Raw genomic sequence first — 16,500 nt, forward strand, 5'->3', positions numbered from 1 at the left:
GTGAAGATGGCAGATTCTAAAGTCTCCTGGTTCAGTGTGGAACAGGACAGACACACTGTGCTGTGCATTCTTCCCTTTGCAAGGGAAGTGAAGGCACAGAGACAGTCAGGCATGGTTTTCTGCCATGTGCATTGAGACTTGACAGTCTGCTACTTCCCAGGGGTAGCAATGTTCATGGGCTAGTGGGCTTGGCAATCTGCAGATGGAGCAAGTCTTTTGAAGTCTCATGAAAAGTTGTGAGGACAGAAGAAAATGAAGAACACACAGCATATGCTGTCCTCCACGTGCCATTTTGTTCCTTTATTTTGATCCATCTTTTCTTCTTTCTCCTCTTCTAGACCTACCCAGGTTCAGGCATTTCAATATCTGAAAACAGATGCAGTGCAGTGATACAACCAGTTCCCAGGTGCTATAAGGTGTTCTGGCTAGTGTCCTAAAAATTGCAATAAAGATGCACAAAAGCAAAATTTCAGCAGGCTTTTTCAATGAAGACAACAAAAATACACCAAAAGCAAGTGTTCCTTGCTAAAAACAAAATTTTTGCAACTTTGCATTTTAGAAACACTCAGACTCTGTTCTCCATCCCAAATTAATGGCCATAGGGAATCTAAAAAGGCTTTCTCCAATCCATCCCAAAGTAAATGAATAAATAAATAAGCAAATAATAAAATAATAATCTAACAAGCCACAGATGCTTACACTTGCTTCAGCTCAATTCAAACAAAGTCTTTGTGCTGCAGAGTGATTTTGCATAGTCGCTCTATTTCTCAGTGGCTGTTCTTGCGGTAGGGCTAGGCAAGTACTTTTCTCCTTAGGCCCTCTCTCAATTCTCCACTGTTTTATGTAAAAGAGTTTTAATGACTGTGCCTGGATAGCTCTTCTTTATCCAACCAAACACCAGACTTCACAGAATAGTTTATGCTTTTATTAAGTTGCTTTACAGCTTCTTCACTAAGTCACTTCTCACTGGGCCTAACAAAACAAATTAAATGTGGGACTCCTAAGCCAAGTCAGCATTGCTTTTCCTCTCAGTAGTCAAAACTAAAAAATAATGCATCCAGATATTCTAAAAAGAGATTTTAAATATTTATGTATCAAAAAGTAAGTGTTCTGTAGTAATGTAATTCAGAAAAGCTGAGTTTAAACAATGAGACAATTATACACTATTGTACAACTACTAAAGTAGAGCAGGGGACAAGAAATAAAGTGTTCAAAACATTTTTTTGTGATTTAGTATTTTTTACTTAAGCAGATGGTAGTAAAAATCACTTTTTGACAGGAATTACCATTGCAGTTTAGTAAACAAAACTATATTATCATTTCAGGGGATTTTGATTTAGGCCTCTTTTCTAATAGCTGGATTATTTTATTTTATTTCATTTCATTTTCCGTTACATTCAAGAAGTACCATATTCCACAAATATCCCTATTAAAGAGGTTGTCCTGATTTTCATTTCCATTACGACATCCTCTTTCTTTGTGGTTGTAAAGAAGCATTAAGAAAATCTGAACTTCAGATAATGTAATATCACCTCATTTCACTTTTCATGTCAAACCAAAGGGAGGTAAGAAAATGCAAACTCCCAAAATGGAATTACAGTCCAGTGTTTCTAAAGATTTCTCTCAGCAATTAGTAGAGACTACTTATTTTCATGGCATGTTGTTCAATAAGCCTTAATTAAAAATTAAGAGTATTTTCTTGTCATGGAAATACTGAGTAAGGTAGATGTTTGAATATTAACTCAGTGGTAGGCAATACTCTTGTAAATCACACTTTCCGAGTGTGTCAGTCCACATAACTCACAGAAGGAGTGAGCTGAAAGGCTGGATGTCTTTCAGAAAGATGCATGGGCAGGCTTTTTGTTGTGGGGGCGATGTTCAGGCAAAATTAGCAAATCCAGTGACAGAATGTCTGCTTAGCTCATAAATCTCTAGAGAATTTTCAGGTTTAGCCTGGAGTGATGTTTATATGTATGTCAATGAACTTAAAATCAAAGCCCCTTGCCTGGCCTCCGGGAAAGGAAATGCATCATGAGAATAGGATACCTTCCAACTCTAAGGATTCCTTATAATTTTCAACTCAACACCTCCAGGTTAATACTGTAGCAACAAGACTCTCACAGTGGAATGTATTGAACAGTCCTTTCTTGATTAATGTTGTACCTCTTCAGGAAGGATATAAAGGTCAAGGTTAGAAGGACTAAAGTGATTTACTAGCAGAAATCTGTTAGGTATTTTGAAGGCTGTTATTCAAATGTCTGCTTTATTTCCAAACAAATGACTGAGCTTGGATTGGGTGATTTTGATTCCAAGGCTGTTGGAAAGGCGAGAGCAGCAGATTTGTTACTATTATAAAATAACTGAATAAATAAACTTGTTAAGGGCCTTTCTAGTCTAGATTGCAAATGTCAGGCCCTTATGACTTCCACAGTTGATAAATGTCTTAATGACACATACTATCTACCACTGCCTCTAAGAAGTGTGCCTCTGAGTGCCTCCATGCTATCAAAACAATCAGCATCTGGCTAAGTTTATTTCTAGTAATGTCTAAGGAAAATTGATTTCCACTCATTATAAAACAATTTACCCCTTAGCTGTGAGCAGATTTCATCAACTCAAAAGTAATGAAATAGTGATGCCAGATTAACAGATTATTTCTAATTTATTCACTTTTAGTTTTCTAAAGAAGCAAGTATGAGAAATTATAAAATTATTAGGTTCTTTTTTAGATGTTTGAAATGCGTTTTAAGAAAGCATTTGGAATTCTGATCTCCTATATGATTGAACATCACTGAGAAAGTCAACTTCTATATAATTTTAGTGTAATAAATCTAGACTATTTATAGTCTAATGTATGAAAAAAATTATCTAATCTGCCTCTACATTGTACTTTTTCAAAACATTTACATACTTCTTGTATCTGTTTGATTTAATACTTTAAGTGAAAATTTTAACGTGCTTTCTTTCCTTTTTAACTCGGAAGCAAACTTGAGATGTATAATGTCTAACATTATTTCAGTTTAAGCAATACTCTTCCACTGAGTCTTTGAGAAACTTTGGCCACTGACCTCCCCAAGAGCAATGGCCCATATCCTGCCCACTGCAACTTTACATCTTAGAGATTCTCCACAAGAAACTAGTTAGATGTACTTGAATAATGCCTTTTGTCTGGATTCTTGGATAGACCCCTGTGGGTTCACATGTAACAGGATGAAACAGAAGGCAGATTGTATAGGCCACATTGAAGCATTCAGAGCTACAAGCTGCATCACATATTAACATTATTCCTTCAGAAAATTCTACATTAACATATTTCTAGTGCTGCTTTCCTGCACATCTCTCCCACAAAAGGCCACTTGAGGCCAAAGAAGTGACCTTAGCTAACTTAAGTGGCACATCAAAATTAAATTGCTGCTGATGGACACAGCTCCTGCTGGCTTCCCTCATGTTCCCTCAAATATGCCAGACTTAGAAATGGGCCCCATGGTCTTTCTATAGCATGTCCAGCAAATTGTCACAAAGTCATTTTAGCAGAAGTGTGCCAGATTATTCCCCTTTGGGTAGTTCTGCAAAAAAGGACAATCTAGAAGTTATTATCCCTATTTCTAAATGTAAACTGATATTAAACATGTATTTTGTTCCTACAGACCAATTTCATTGACTGAAGAAGAGTTATAAGCAAGGTATGCAGTTTTTTACCCTTCTTATTTCTGAATTTAAACACAGAACACGTAGAACAGCTTTACTGATTTCTAGTGACTGTTGCCATTGAAATTGGTTATATTTCAATCCATTATCTCAATATTTTAGGTTTTATCATCTTGAATAAGTAGCTGGATAGCAATTTAAAATAGATAGATATTTGGCATTTGGAAAAAAAAATTCTGTCATGAAATGATTGAATGAGACTATAATGTCTGTTAAAATAATAAAAAATCTTTAAGTCTGATATGATGAGCTGATATGCCTAGCAGCAATGTCATTTTAGTTCTCTCCCTGCTAACTCCTTTATTCATCATCTCTCCTTTTATGCTTAAAAGAAGCACCTTTAAGATCAGAGAATTTAAGTATAAATGGTCTCTGGTCTCATCATTTTGATATTTTCACAGTCAAAATTGAATTTGGAACAACTAGTTCATTAATGCCATGGGGATTTTTAACTGTACTACCATGTGGATCACTTAAAATTGAATAGAAAAGTGTATCTCTCTTTGACATATGGCAAATTTAACGTGAATTCTTGAAAGTAACTTTGAGGAAATATCATTACATTTTGTCAATAAAAATTAGGATTCAGTAAGTCAAGTCAGGCAGCAGCAGTGATTTTCAAACAGTTCTACATTAATGACCAAGATCTCTGCCAAGAACTTCATGATGAATCTTTTGGAATTAAAATGCAAAATAGGATGAGATAAAAAGAAGGTCAAAGAGAACTTGGGTGAGACCTTATCAGGTAAGATTTTTCATTACTCTCCTCTTGTGTAATTTTTACTTTGGGTGCAAATGGATTGTAAAAGTTAATGATTTAAGAACAGCAGAATCCCATGATGAAATCTTGCCCACAGTGTTTAAATACAGCTTGAAAGATTAAGAACAGGTGATTCATGCACTATGTGTTGAAAAGTAGATTAATTCCTAGTTTTCTGATACATTCTATAAGAATTTCTGAATAAAAGGACTCTATTGGTTCTATAGAAAAAATGAAACTGTGTAATTTATACCATTTTACTGACTTGATCATTACTAATGAAAAGAAAAAAAAGGTGGTGTCTCACTAGCTTGTAAAATTTCTCAAATACACACTTCTTCTGAGATCTAGAGCTTGAGAACTGTTAAATAAGAACCTGACTTGGACCATTAATAAGCACCATCTGTTAAATGGTCATATAAGATTTTTACATTGAGAAAGACCATTTCAATGCTAAATTTTATGGATAGACTTTTTAAACCAAATAATAGTCTCCCTTTTTTTAAAGTGTTATAACTGGTTGAAATGTGTGCATTTTCATACAGAGAGCCAGACAATACCATATTTTAGCAGTGTTTATTTTTGTAAAAAAAAAAAAGAAATGAATGAACTTGAAAGGAAGTCATATCTGTCTTTTGATTGCACACTTTTTAAACAAAAATAATACAAGATGAAGAATGAAAAATACAGGTTTTATGTTTGCTATGTCAAAATAACACCTAAGTCTATGAATGTTCAAAATTAAAATATATATACCTAAATGCTAAAATGTCTATTTTACATTATCTACAAAATGTATGTTCTAATCCAGCCCCAAATCATAGGAAAATACTTTGATACATATGAAAAGCTATAAACATAAGGAAATTTTGAAGGGAAATACACATAAAAGCTCATTAAATAATTACAACAACAAATAAATAGTTTGTTCAGCTTTACTTTTTGATTGCTGCCATGCATATTTTAATTTTTGGTATACTGAGATAAGAGAAAGGTGAGCATGCAAAGCACTTTTTTTTAGAATTAATCTGAAAGCAGATACACGGTGTTGTATTTTAAGCTGTTGTCAGAAGATCATAAAACATGATATAAAAGGCAATAGATGTGATAAATGTTCTCAGGAAAACACACAACAAAGCATCATTTTACAAAATTGACTTCAGTGAATACTCTTGGCAAATTTTCTTTTCTTCCATGGCTGGAGAAGTTGTAAAAGTTTATAGTGTGGTTTTGGAAGGCTTGTATTATTCCCCATCTTGAGCATTTGGAAAATCACCCAAAAAGTCCATATGCTGAGAATGCCCCTTTTGATTTTGGTCAAAGCAATAAGCATGTAGTGTCAACTGAGAACAAAGCAATGGCAGACTTGTCTTTAAGCAGTCAGAATGGTAAAGCAAATGGTTACAGGTGAGTTCAATTTTGGCACAAGGAGAGGGAGATGAGAGAGCAGAAGATGTTTGACTTCTAACTTGTACTATGCTTGCTGGATTTACTGGCTCTTTTCCTTTCTTTGTGGTGCTGGATGGGTTTTGCTTGAGAGGTTCCCTCGAAGTTGTGGCTGGACTCATTGTGCTGCCTGGTGTATCGCTTGCACTTGCAGGCTGTGACCACAGTTATTTTGTAGGTTCTTATACTTCCATCCTGGCACTGCAGCTGGATCCTCTGAGTGCGAGTTTTGTCGTTGACACATCTCCACTCCTGCGAGCTCCGCCTGCTCCAGTACTTGGTTCCGTAACCTCCTCCAATCCAGTTGGGCAGCAGTGGCAAAGGGAGGCATTCTCCAGCACACACCAGTTCTTTCAGTGGGTTAATGCTGGTGCACTGGCCGTCTGAGATGTACTTGGTGGATCTCAGCTCTCGACAACCAACTTGAACACGACCTGCAGAATGCACAGAACAACAAACACTGAGATCAGAATGGAGTGATTTCCTTAACCAGTCATTTTCACATTAACCAGGTATGTTTTACAGAAGTTAAAGCAGGTTGTAATCTTTACAGGACATCTCTTTACTGCTGTGTCCCCCAACACAAGGGCCTCAAGTGCTGATGGTATCTCTGGATAATACCACAGCATAAAGAAATCCTAATGACATGCACTCCAGCAGTTGTGGTGGAAGAGGCAATTTTATTCTCTGTACTTCTTCTCAGGGACATACCTTTTAGAAGAAAAAAAAATGCCCCAAGGGAAGAAATGTTTCCTGCTTGTTCTCAGTCTAGGGAATCTGCTCTGTGATGTTTACAACAATTATGTTGGATCATTAGCAAGGGGGAAAACACTGCTTTGGAAACAGTTGAAATGCTTTTAAATTAATTTCAAACAGTGTGTTTCTTCTTGTTCCATTGTTACAGTGGACTGAACTCTCCCATGAACTCTGCGGCTCTGAGCAGACACTGCAAAAGTGGTAACAGCTGAAGTTACCACAGAATGGGGTTCTGCCTATGAAGTTTGAATGATTAGCAGTAACAGTTTCAGAGGGGTCCTTTTGCCCTCAAGAGAACACCATCTTTGTAACTGTAGTAGTCTGTATATTATATGTAACATAGAGGATCCTGCAAATTCTCTTAGGCAGCTGACAGAGCCAACATGCAGAGCTTCTCACACAGGCATGTTTGTACCCGTCTCTGTGTGCGGCTCTGCACCCTGCAATAAACACAACTGTTTATTTCAGTAATTATACTTTGAAATAAACGCCCACAGTGTGCTTAATTTTAATAAGCAATCTTTACTGTCTGTGCTCTCCCTCTTTCCGAAGGACAATTACGGCACAGATTCTACATACAATGCAATTAACTAACGCTTTTAAAATAGAAGTAATTACTAGAAACATTTCAGAATGAATCATAAAAGGCTTTGAAGGTACATCTACATATCACAGCTACAGGCTGCTTCTGTTTCTACTTGGATTTTTGGAAGCAAGTTCTAAACTGAGGCACTGCGTGAAGATTGCTTCACCCTGTCCTCCGTGTCTCAGGGTGGGCAGGAAGAGGGGACTGTAAATCTGCAGGCTGATCCCAGGGAATATTGACAGGGCTGCTCTACTGCCTGCTTTGCAGAAAAGATCCAAGCTTGCCTTCCTGCAGCTGCACTCAGGAATGTACCTGGAAGCATCTGGTCACAGATCTGAGTTTGTCTTTCCTTCTGTTTTTCTGTCTTCCCCGGCTCAGCTTTTCGCCAGTGACAGCTCAGTGACAAGGAATACCTACTGGGCTGTCCCAGTAATCTCATAATGATGAGATGTTTCCTGTGCATTAAAACCCTCTAGCATTCATAAAAGCTGACACACCTGGCTTAGCTGAAAGGTATCGGTGTCACTTGTTGCCTTCACTTTCCAGGGATGACTCTATTTTTATCAAGTTGCTGTGGGTGGGTTGGTGTGTGTGTATGTTTCTCTATCTAGATTTCTGTGCAGGGTAGGGAACAGATAAAGTCAGCAGGTTTCCACATCCCCACATATCTGACTTATATACATAGAACTCAGAAGGAAAAGACTGGATATAAAAAAGGCAAGTTAGAGCAGAGATCATAGGTAAATTACGAGCTGATTTGTTTACTTTTGCTGGAGGTGTTAAGCGGGTAAGTGCTACGGCAGGAAGTAAAACTGAACAGCGGGAACAAAATTCAGAGTTTTTTATTGCACTTGAAAAGTAGCCCAGACACCTCCCCTGCCCGCAGTGGGAGGTGAGTCAAACAAGCGAGCGCTCTGGAAATGCCTCTCTCTCCTTTTTCTTTATCTCGCTTCCCTGCCGGATAGATGCCATAGAACCCGGCATTCCTGGATGAACCTCGCTCAGGAAGTAACCTGCCCGAGAGAGCCGGTCCTACAGGACTTCCCAGCACGGGGGTGGGAGGGCGGCTGGCTCGGAGGCCGCCCGGCGAGGCAGATCCCGGCCCGGCACCAGCAGCATCTCCCGTGGCCCGGTTCCCGTTCCCTGGAGCGCCGCGCTCGGGCCGGGGGGCCGGGGCGCTGCCGCGGGATGCGCGGCTCCGGCCGGGGCTCCGCTGCCGCTCCCGGGGCCGGCCCGGGCGGGGCTGCCGCCCACGGCTGCGGTGGAAGTGCCGCCGGTGGGATACTCACTGTTACGGTCGGATCCAGCGCTGCTGTAGTGCCTGCCTCCGTTCCTAGCTTGATTCAACGTGCTGTTGCTACTTGGGCTCGCCGCAGCGGGTTTAACGACGTGAGAATAAAGTATCTCTGTGGCATCGTTCTTGAAAGCCAAGTAGCTTCTCGTGAAGATGCAAGCCAGGAGAAAGCCGTAGAAGTGAATGGCAGGGAGAAGCATGGCTGGTTCAGGCTGTCTGACAAAGCTGGATGAAATCTTTTCCTTCTGCTTCTTCTGTGTAACTGAAATTGCTCTTGCAGGTTTCCTTTATATATTCAGAGAGGTTTGGCATTCATTCAGGTGTAAAGTTGTGGATAGCTTCAGAATGAAAACCCACAAAAGGGGTGGGGTCCCTACATGAGCTGCGAAGACCTTTCACCAATAGGAGAGAAGACTGCAGTAAAGGAGGAGTTAGATGCACTAATTGCAGGATTCCTATTTGGGGCTTTTGAGGGTATCAGAAAACTCTTAGGAACCAGCACACAGCAGCATTCAGGCTGAGACCTAAAGACTGCCGGCTCTGCCCTGCCATTCCCCTATGGTCTTGCATGCCCTGGCACTGTGGCATAATGTGACTAACACGGTGTCAGAATGAGTCTCTCCTGCCCAACTTATGCAAAGTTATGTACCCTCTTCTCAAACTCAGATGAGCTCTATGCAGATGCAAAATTTATAGAACTTACAGAAGACTGCTAGTTACACAAGTACTGTCTGCAATATACCAAAATTATTTAAAAAAAAATATTGTGAATAATTTAAAGCTGCCTCTAGATGCTTTAAATTATGCAGCTTTGATCAACAGGGAGTACTGCAAGGGAAATTACTTGGTTTAGGGGAATATTCTCTCCCTGGTGTGCAGAGTTATAAGACTGTATTTCTGTATCACCACACATAAAAAGTGTCTCCTCTAGGCTCCTTAGTACAAACGTATCCATATTCATATCCTCTCACCATGCTCGTTCACCAAACTAGTCTTTTTTAGTTTTTTACATTGCCTAGAGCGTTCTTATATTTTAATGTATTATTTCATGTGATAAAGGAAACAAAGAGAAAACATGTAAATCTTTTTTTTTTTCAAAATTTTGGAAGAATAATCCTTACTTTGGCATACTTTTTTGTTGTGGCATGCACTTGATTTTACATAAAATTGCATAGCCCAGATCCAAACGCCAGTGTAAACTGAGATATTGCCAGTAGGCCAATGCTTGTCTGCATCATGGTGAATGCTCTACAGATTTTTGAAATAAATAAAACACCAGTGATCAACACTGAAAACTCTAGTGTTCTAATTGGAAAGGAAATCCATTTCTTGGGAAAAAGCACAGCCTTGCAGAAGGCCATATTATGTAAAGATTAGACTGTAATCTCATTTACACTCTCTGTAACTGAGTTGGTATCTAAAGTCACACTGAATTTTATTGCTGTAATAAAATCATAAGTGGAACACAGGTTAGTTCCATCATTGCCAGGATCAAAATCTGTCATTCAGAGAAGACAACTTTGTTTCACCCTAGTCACAAGCAGACATTTGTCTATTTTAGCAACACTTTCCTCTTGCATCACTAAGTTATCCTGGATTTCAGCAGGAGTAAGAACACATCCTCAGTGAGTGCCAAACTGATAGCTTTTGCTTAAAGGACACAGGAAAAACAGGAGTGTTGCAAGGTGAAGTGAGTTTTACTGGCAGAGCTGTGTGTGGGGAAGTTGAGTTGATTGCCTGCATCTATTATGACTAGCCCAACCCAGTTCTGGAATAACAAGAATGTTGCAAGGCAGAGTGAGATCTTTCAGCAGGGTAATGTATGGAGGAGTGGGATCACTGCTAACCCCTTAAAAAATGCCACGTTCTACTCTCATGGAGAATCTAATCTAACTCCAAAAGCAAACATATCCATTTTACCTTCCCTTAAAAAAACAAGTTTTCTTAAGCAAATAATCAAAAAAGAAATGTACATTGCAGATCATTAATATTTGAGCTTTTTTTTTTCAACAGAAGTGAACCTTGTAGATGTTGACGTCCTACTTAATTTTTTTTTTTCATATTCACAGATCATACAAATCTTTACACATCTCACCTACCCTGCAGGATAGTCTCTGTGCTGAACTGAGCCACTGTAATTAAAAGCATGGAACCAGTTTTCCAGTTAATCACAGTACCTGTGTATACCAGTCAGGATATCTCTTCCTAGTAGAGATATTTTCCCATGTAAGACAAGTCTTTAAAAAGTCAGAGGTTACCTTGAGATCTATTTTCTTTGAAATAAGGCATATAATCTTCTCAGAGGGAAAATGAATGGGACTTTGGAGTTGTTATGGCGCTGGGTCTACAAGGAACTTGCTGGGCCTCAACCTTTTCAGCTTTCGATGAAAGCTTTCAATGAAAGCATCATTTCAAATTTAGTCTAGATTAAGTTTCTCACGTACATGTCTTGTTCTTGTCACTTAGAGAAGGAAGACCTCAAGAAAAGCCTCTTACTTCCTTTTTAAAGGAAAAGTTTGGCCTGAACTTGCCACAGAAAGATAATGCAGATTACCTCATTTTTCTGTGCACTAGATACAGAGTAGACGTTTTAATTTTTTTTATGTTTTCCACTTGTTACATATGTTGCATAAAAATATTGTGATTTCAGTTTCTTGGTCAGTAGTGTCAGCTTCCCTGCTTTGAAAAATAAGCAGGCTTCTGAGGAGTTTGTCAGTTAGTTTGAGTCATTCTTTCTTTATCAAACCTAGACCTTGCAGTCTTTCACTTTTTCTGAGTCTCCCTGAGAGAGATTAGAAGTTGCTTGAAGGAATTCCGATCAGATAAATTTGGTTATTCTTCCTTAGTGAACTTCATAATAAAAAGGTGTTTCTTAAGTCAGAATGAGTTTCCAGACTTAAAATACATTTTGCTATCATAAGTTAAATGTTGTGATAAATTCTCAGAAGTGAAGGCTCTAATTATCCTCATAGCCTCCAAAACAGACTTATACAGTGTATAGTCTGTTCCCATTCTAGTCAGATTTGATGGCTTGTGTTGAACATTGCTCTGCTTAATCTGTAATATTGGCCATAAGGAATATATTACACAAGGTCTTTGAAGTCTGTACTGGCTTCCTTTTTGCCCCTGGGCATAACTCAGGATGTTCTTATTGATCTATAAAACTCTATGAGCTTTGAGTCCTAGGCAGTAAATTCTCTCTCCTTTATCTTCCATTATGATGCTTAAGATTAGGGGCATACTGACTATACCTGAGTGTCTGGAGAGGTTGAGTGCTCAGTGTGAAGGGTCCAGGAGTCTGGATTTCACTGCTCCCAAGGATACAAGAGAGCTTCATTCTGCTGCTTGGCATAGTGCAAAAGACCCTTGTTTATTCGGGTACTTGAAAAGTGACTGTGGGGATGACACAGGGCAGAAACCCATTAACCAGATTAATTTAAATGTTTGTACATGTGGCCAGGGATAAAGTGCTACATTTACCTACGTGCTTTTTTCAACTTAACTGCTCCTCCTGTATTAACAGCCTTGCTTCTGAGTGAACCTAAAAAGAGTGGTAAAGCCATCCATCACTCTTCAGAGAGAATGGTATCCAGAGTTATCTGCACCTTAAATCTTGCTTTTTGCATTTTCTGTGATGGAGAAACTACGCTCTCTCAATGGATGTGGAATAATATAAGGTTCCATAATGATCCCAAAAGAGAATTCCCTTCTTCATGGTCATTTATAAGTCTGTCAGGATCCCATTCTCCATGTTTCTTAGACACTCTAATGATGTCCAAAGGGCAAAGTTTTGTGCAGAGTGCACACACCTGTCTAGCAGCACAAAACAGCCACAGGGAATAGAAGAGTATGCACTGACAAGTACAAATGACTGCCAGAGAGCCTTGCAAACCACATGATCACAGAATGTGCACCAAAAAAAGATGGAATCCTCAATTTTTCATAAAACTTAGGCCTGCCCAGTTTTAATAATGTCAGAAAAGGGCCAGAATTAGAATTAAGGTGTCTTGGAAAGAAAGGTTCAAAATTTGTGTTTATATTTTTATTAGTTAGTTCCAAGAAGAAGACCACTGCACTTCTGACTTGTTTTGAAGCCAGATACTTTGAGAGTAAGCACAGGCTCAGATAAATGATTGCAAAAAATAAGTTGACATTTATTACTTTGCACCTTAAAACAGAAAGGACTGTCAGGATATTTTCTGTTAAGCAATAAGTATATTAGTAATGTACTTCAAAGCTGCCTAAAATGTGATTTGGAGCTTGATAAGAGAACTTGTCTGAAAGTGAGGTAAAATTGTAATAAACGCAACTGTTGAGAACTTGTAAGCTGTTGTGCAACATTAGCATAGTTTTAAAGCTCATACAGAAAATATGTTAGAGAACCAAGATACTCTCCCATGCTGCAAATTCTAAAACCAAAGATTTTTTGAATACTGAGGTTTTTCTATACTGACACTTTTTAATTTTCTCAGTATATTACATTTGAGAGATTCAATGGAAAACATAACATAAATTCTCATTAATAAGAATTACTAATTAGTTCTGATTTATGTCTTCTTCATCTCCCTGAATGCCATATTACAATTTTTTTTTCTGCTTGCTTTTATACATAATGTAGACAAAATAATTTAGGTCAGGCTGTGGCTTCAAAGGAGGTAAATTATACTTTTATCAAAAAAGACATTAAATAGACTGAGAGGGGGGATTTTTAAATTTTTTTTTTATTCTTAGAAAATTTACAGTAGAGTGAAGAATCCTTCTTGAACATTTGCAGTAAGATTTTAAGACAAGTTTGAAGACAATGTGGCTTGTCATCCAAACCATATTTTATGATTTCTGCATGTGTTGAAGAAGAAAAATTACCAAAACATTTTACAAATTAAAAAATAATGAGAATAACAGCCTGTTCATTGGTGATAACATTTCGGAAACTCTTAGATGACACTGAAATGTAGCACTTCTCTTTTAAGGAAATTTAGGACAGGAAAGGTAGAATTTTTTTTTACTACACATGGACACTGAAGTGAACTGGACTTTGGTATCTACATATTTTGTAAAGTGTTGCCCTAAGGAGTGAAAGTCCTATTGATTTTCAGTGAGCCAGTCACTTAAATGCTTTTGAAAATTTTACCCTCAGGTTAAAATTCTGAAACTCCTACTCAGTGTTAAACAGGCAAAGTCCCATCAGCATGCCCCAGTTGCAAATAAACCAGAAACTGAGTAAAGGTTTTGAAGTCTGACTTGTTTCTTTATGTGTAATTAACTGAACTCTTAATATATCACTATGTTTCAGTAAACTGCTTTGTGTTTCTAATTATGTGGTCTGAAATGATTACAGTGTATTTAAAAAATGCACACTCTACTACAAACCAGCAAAAAAAAATCTGGCACGGTGTCAGGATTTCCAAGGCAAACACTTGCCAAACCTGTTGTTAGATCCAAAGTCATAATTTAAAAACAAGCCTACAAGGTATCTGGAAGAAGATCCCTCTTTCCTTCCTTCTGCTCCATCTCCCACTCCCTTTACAAGGAAATCACTTTAGGTTATCAAAACAGAACACTTGCTGACATTTGTCTCCTGGTAGGAAACTTGTCCCTGCTACGTTCAGATTTTAGTTTTGACTAGTGCACATTCTTGTTAAAGAAAAAAGTTACCTTCACCAAGAATGATAGTGTCCAAATTCTTCAATCAGATAAACATGCACAACTCCCTGCTGAAATTAAGGAAGCTCCTGAGGGCAAAACCTGGCCCCAAATTAGAATTTTAATAATTGTAATACTGTATAATCCTTTCCCTGCCAAGAGACAAAAATGGCCCATCCTGCACAAAAAATTCACAGGTTTATCACACACTCAGTATCAGGGTTTCACCCATGAACTGCAATACAGTTGATCAAAGTCTATAGAGCTTATTTTATTAAAATTAATCCGTCTGGTATGATGGTGGATTTGGACAGTACTGAGAATTTCTTATTTGCAGATGTGGGATCTGCTACAATCCAGCAAATGTTTTCACATTTTCACCCCAGACACAGTTTGAAACACTGGAAAGGAACCTTAATTAAAATGGAAATCTGTCTCTTTCTTAAAGGATCTATCTTGATGTGTTGGTTTTAACTCTTGGCTACTGAGAGTATTTCCTTCCTATCAGAAATTAATTTGACCTAATTTTTATTAGTTCACCTAGTTTTTTTTTTTAGTCCCAAACTGTTTCATGCAATAAATGAATGAATCAGTCTGGATGAAATTAAGACACAAGGCTAAGTATCATCTGACTACACAGACACTACTGCCCATTCCAGACTTCTCTTCCGGTAATTTTCATTACCTTGAATTCACATGTAAAAAGAAAATAAAACAGGAAGAGTTGATTTATATCTCAGTGGAATGCTCTTGAATCTCTTTTAAAATTGCATTTTTAGTGAACTAAAGCTTCATAAAACTTATTTTGACTACAAAACCTTACCTAATAGAGTGGAAAAATGCACACTGAGAGTTAAGTTTCCAAAATTCTAGGGCTAAATGCCTAATAGTTTTTTAGGCATTTTTACAGTGAAAACATTTTGTTGTTGCAGTAGAGTCATGCCAGTCACAAATATAACACATAGAAATACATGCGCAGTCTGTTTGGTGAAGAGTGTGAAAAATGTTATTGACATGAAGCTGAGAGGTGGGAATGAATATTCAGTACATTCTACCCATTCTCCAGGTTCTATGTAAAATTTAATATCAAAACACTTCAGGGAAGAACAAGAATGGCAATTCTTTGCAGCCATAAATGTCAAGATTTCAAAATCTTTTCTTCAATCCAAGTCAGAAAAAAAATCTTCACATTATGAGTCAACTTACAGAAGAAAATTCAGAGAAAGAAGAAAATCTAGCCAGATGTTACTATTCTTATTTTTTCTTTGATTAATCTTGACTTTTAATAGTGGCAGTTCACCAGCAATAGGATAATCCTTGCCTTAGATTTTAAAGGATTATTTATCTCATCTTATCTAAGCTTAGAAGTCACTTAGTATGCCTTCATGGAAAAAAGTAATTATTAGCAGTACTTGCTTCACAGAGTTTTAAGCAAAACAATCCTCTGGCCTGAAGTGCAGTGGGATTTCAGTTTTCATCTAATGCTCTGTATATCTATATGGTCACAATAGAGCAGCACTTTGAATTAAAATGTAGTTAAAACTATATGGTTACAAAACAACTTAACACTGAAACTGCTGTCAGCAGAGATAATCAGCAATGATTATTTCAAAATTACTACTTCTTTGAAAATTAAACTTTGTCCATTCTGCTCAAAACTGGCCATAACAGTAGTTCTTGTCACTGTTGCACATCACTGTCCAGGAACTAAACAGGCTCAACAACAAATGCATGTTACACAATATTAAAAACTTGGCTCTATTTATGCCTGTAACCTTCAGGCAACTAAGACATTCTTTTTCCAATGCAAAGCATGGTTGTGGTGACCAACATTTATTTTGGGACTTCAGTCTATAGTCGTTGGAATGGCAAACTGGTTTAGATGACTTATAAACAGTATTCAAGAAAGGAAATGTCAGAACATTCTGTTTGTTCACTTGGTCTTTCTGCAATTCTTCAGAGCTTTTCAAAGGGTTGCTTTTCTAAAATGTATCCTAGCATGGAAATGTTAGACAAATAAAGCTTTCATAACTGTCAACATCTGAGTTTGTTTTTCAGGAGGAATATCTCCAATAAACTTTCACTCTGAAAAAAAACAGAGTAGTGGCCTTCCTTCTTGGAGTTTTCATCTAAAATGTAGCTCTCATCTCACATATTCATGTCTGCCTGATTAGAACAACAAAACACTTACTGTAAATGGAAAATCCTGCAGGTGGAAATTCCTGGCCTGATTCTCCCCTGCTGGTAACCAGACTGGCCTCCTCTAAGTCTTGGAGATGCCCATTTACTTTGTAGGGCTGGATGTAT

General features: G+C 37.7%; 1 protein-coding gene across 1 annotated transcript; it reads right to left on the minus strand.

The window, feature by feature from the left end:
* Positions 1–5,027: 5,027 nt before the first annotated feature.
* On the minus strand, positions 5,028–8,916 carry SOSTDC1 (sclerostin domain containing 1). The gene is made up of 2 exons (XM_071429117.1): positions 8,546–8,916; positions 5,028–6,348 (listed from the first exon to the last, which is right to left on the minus strand). The coding sequence occupies exons 1-2, from the start codon at positions 8,748–8,750 to the stop codon at positions 5,933–5,935; spliced, it is 621 nt and encodes a 206-aa protein (XP_071285218.1). The 5' UTR covers positions 8,751–8,916; the 3' UTR covers positions 5,028–5,932.
* Between the last annotated feature and the right edge of the window lie 7,584 nt (positions 8,917–16,500).

Source organism: Agelaius tricolor, unplaced genomic scaffold (genome assembly GCF_023055355.1).
Source record: "Agelaius tricolor isolate 1412-34295 unplaced genomic scaffold, bAgeTri1.0.p SCAF_6, whole genome shotgun sequence".
NCBI classification, from domain to species: Eukaryota; Metazoa; Chordata; class Aves; order Passeriformes; family Icteridae; genus Agelaius; species Agelaius tricolor.

Coding starts and splice junctions, on each gene's coding strand:
- SOSTDC1 (XM_071429117.1), bottom strand. CDS start 8,750: ATGCTTCTCCCTGCCATTCACTTCTACGGCTTTCTCCTGGCTTGCATC. Junction 6,349..8,545: donor CGCTGGATCCGACCGTAACA/GTGAGTATCCCA, acceptor TGCATTCTGCAG/GTCGTGTTCAAGTTGGTTGT.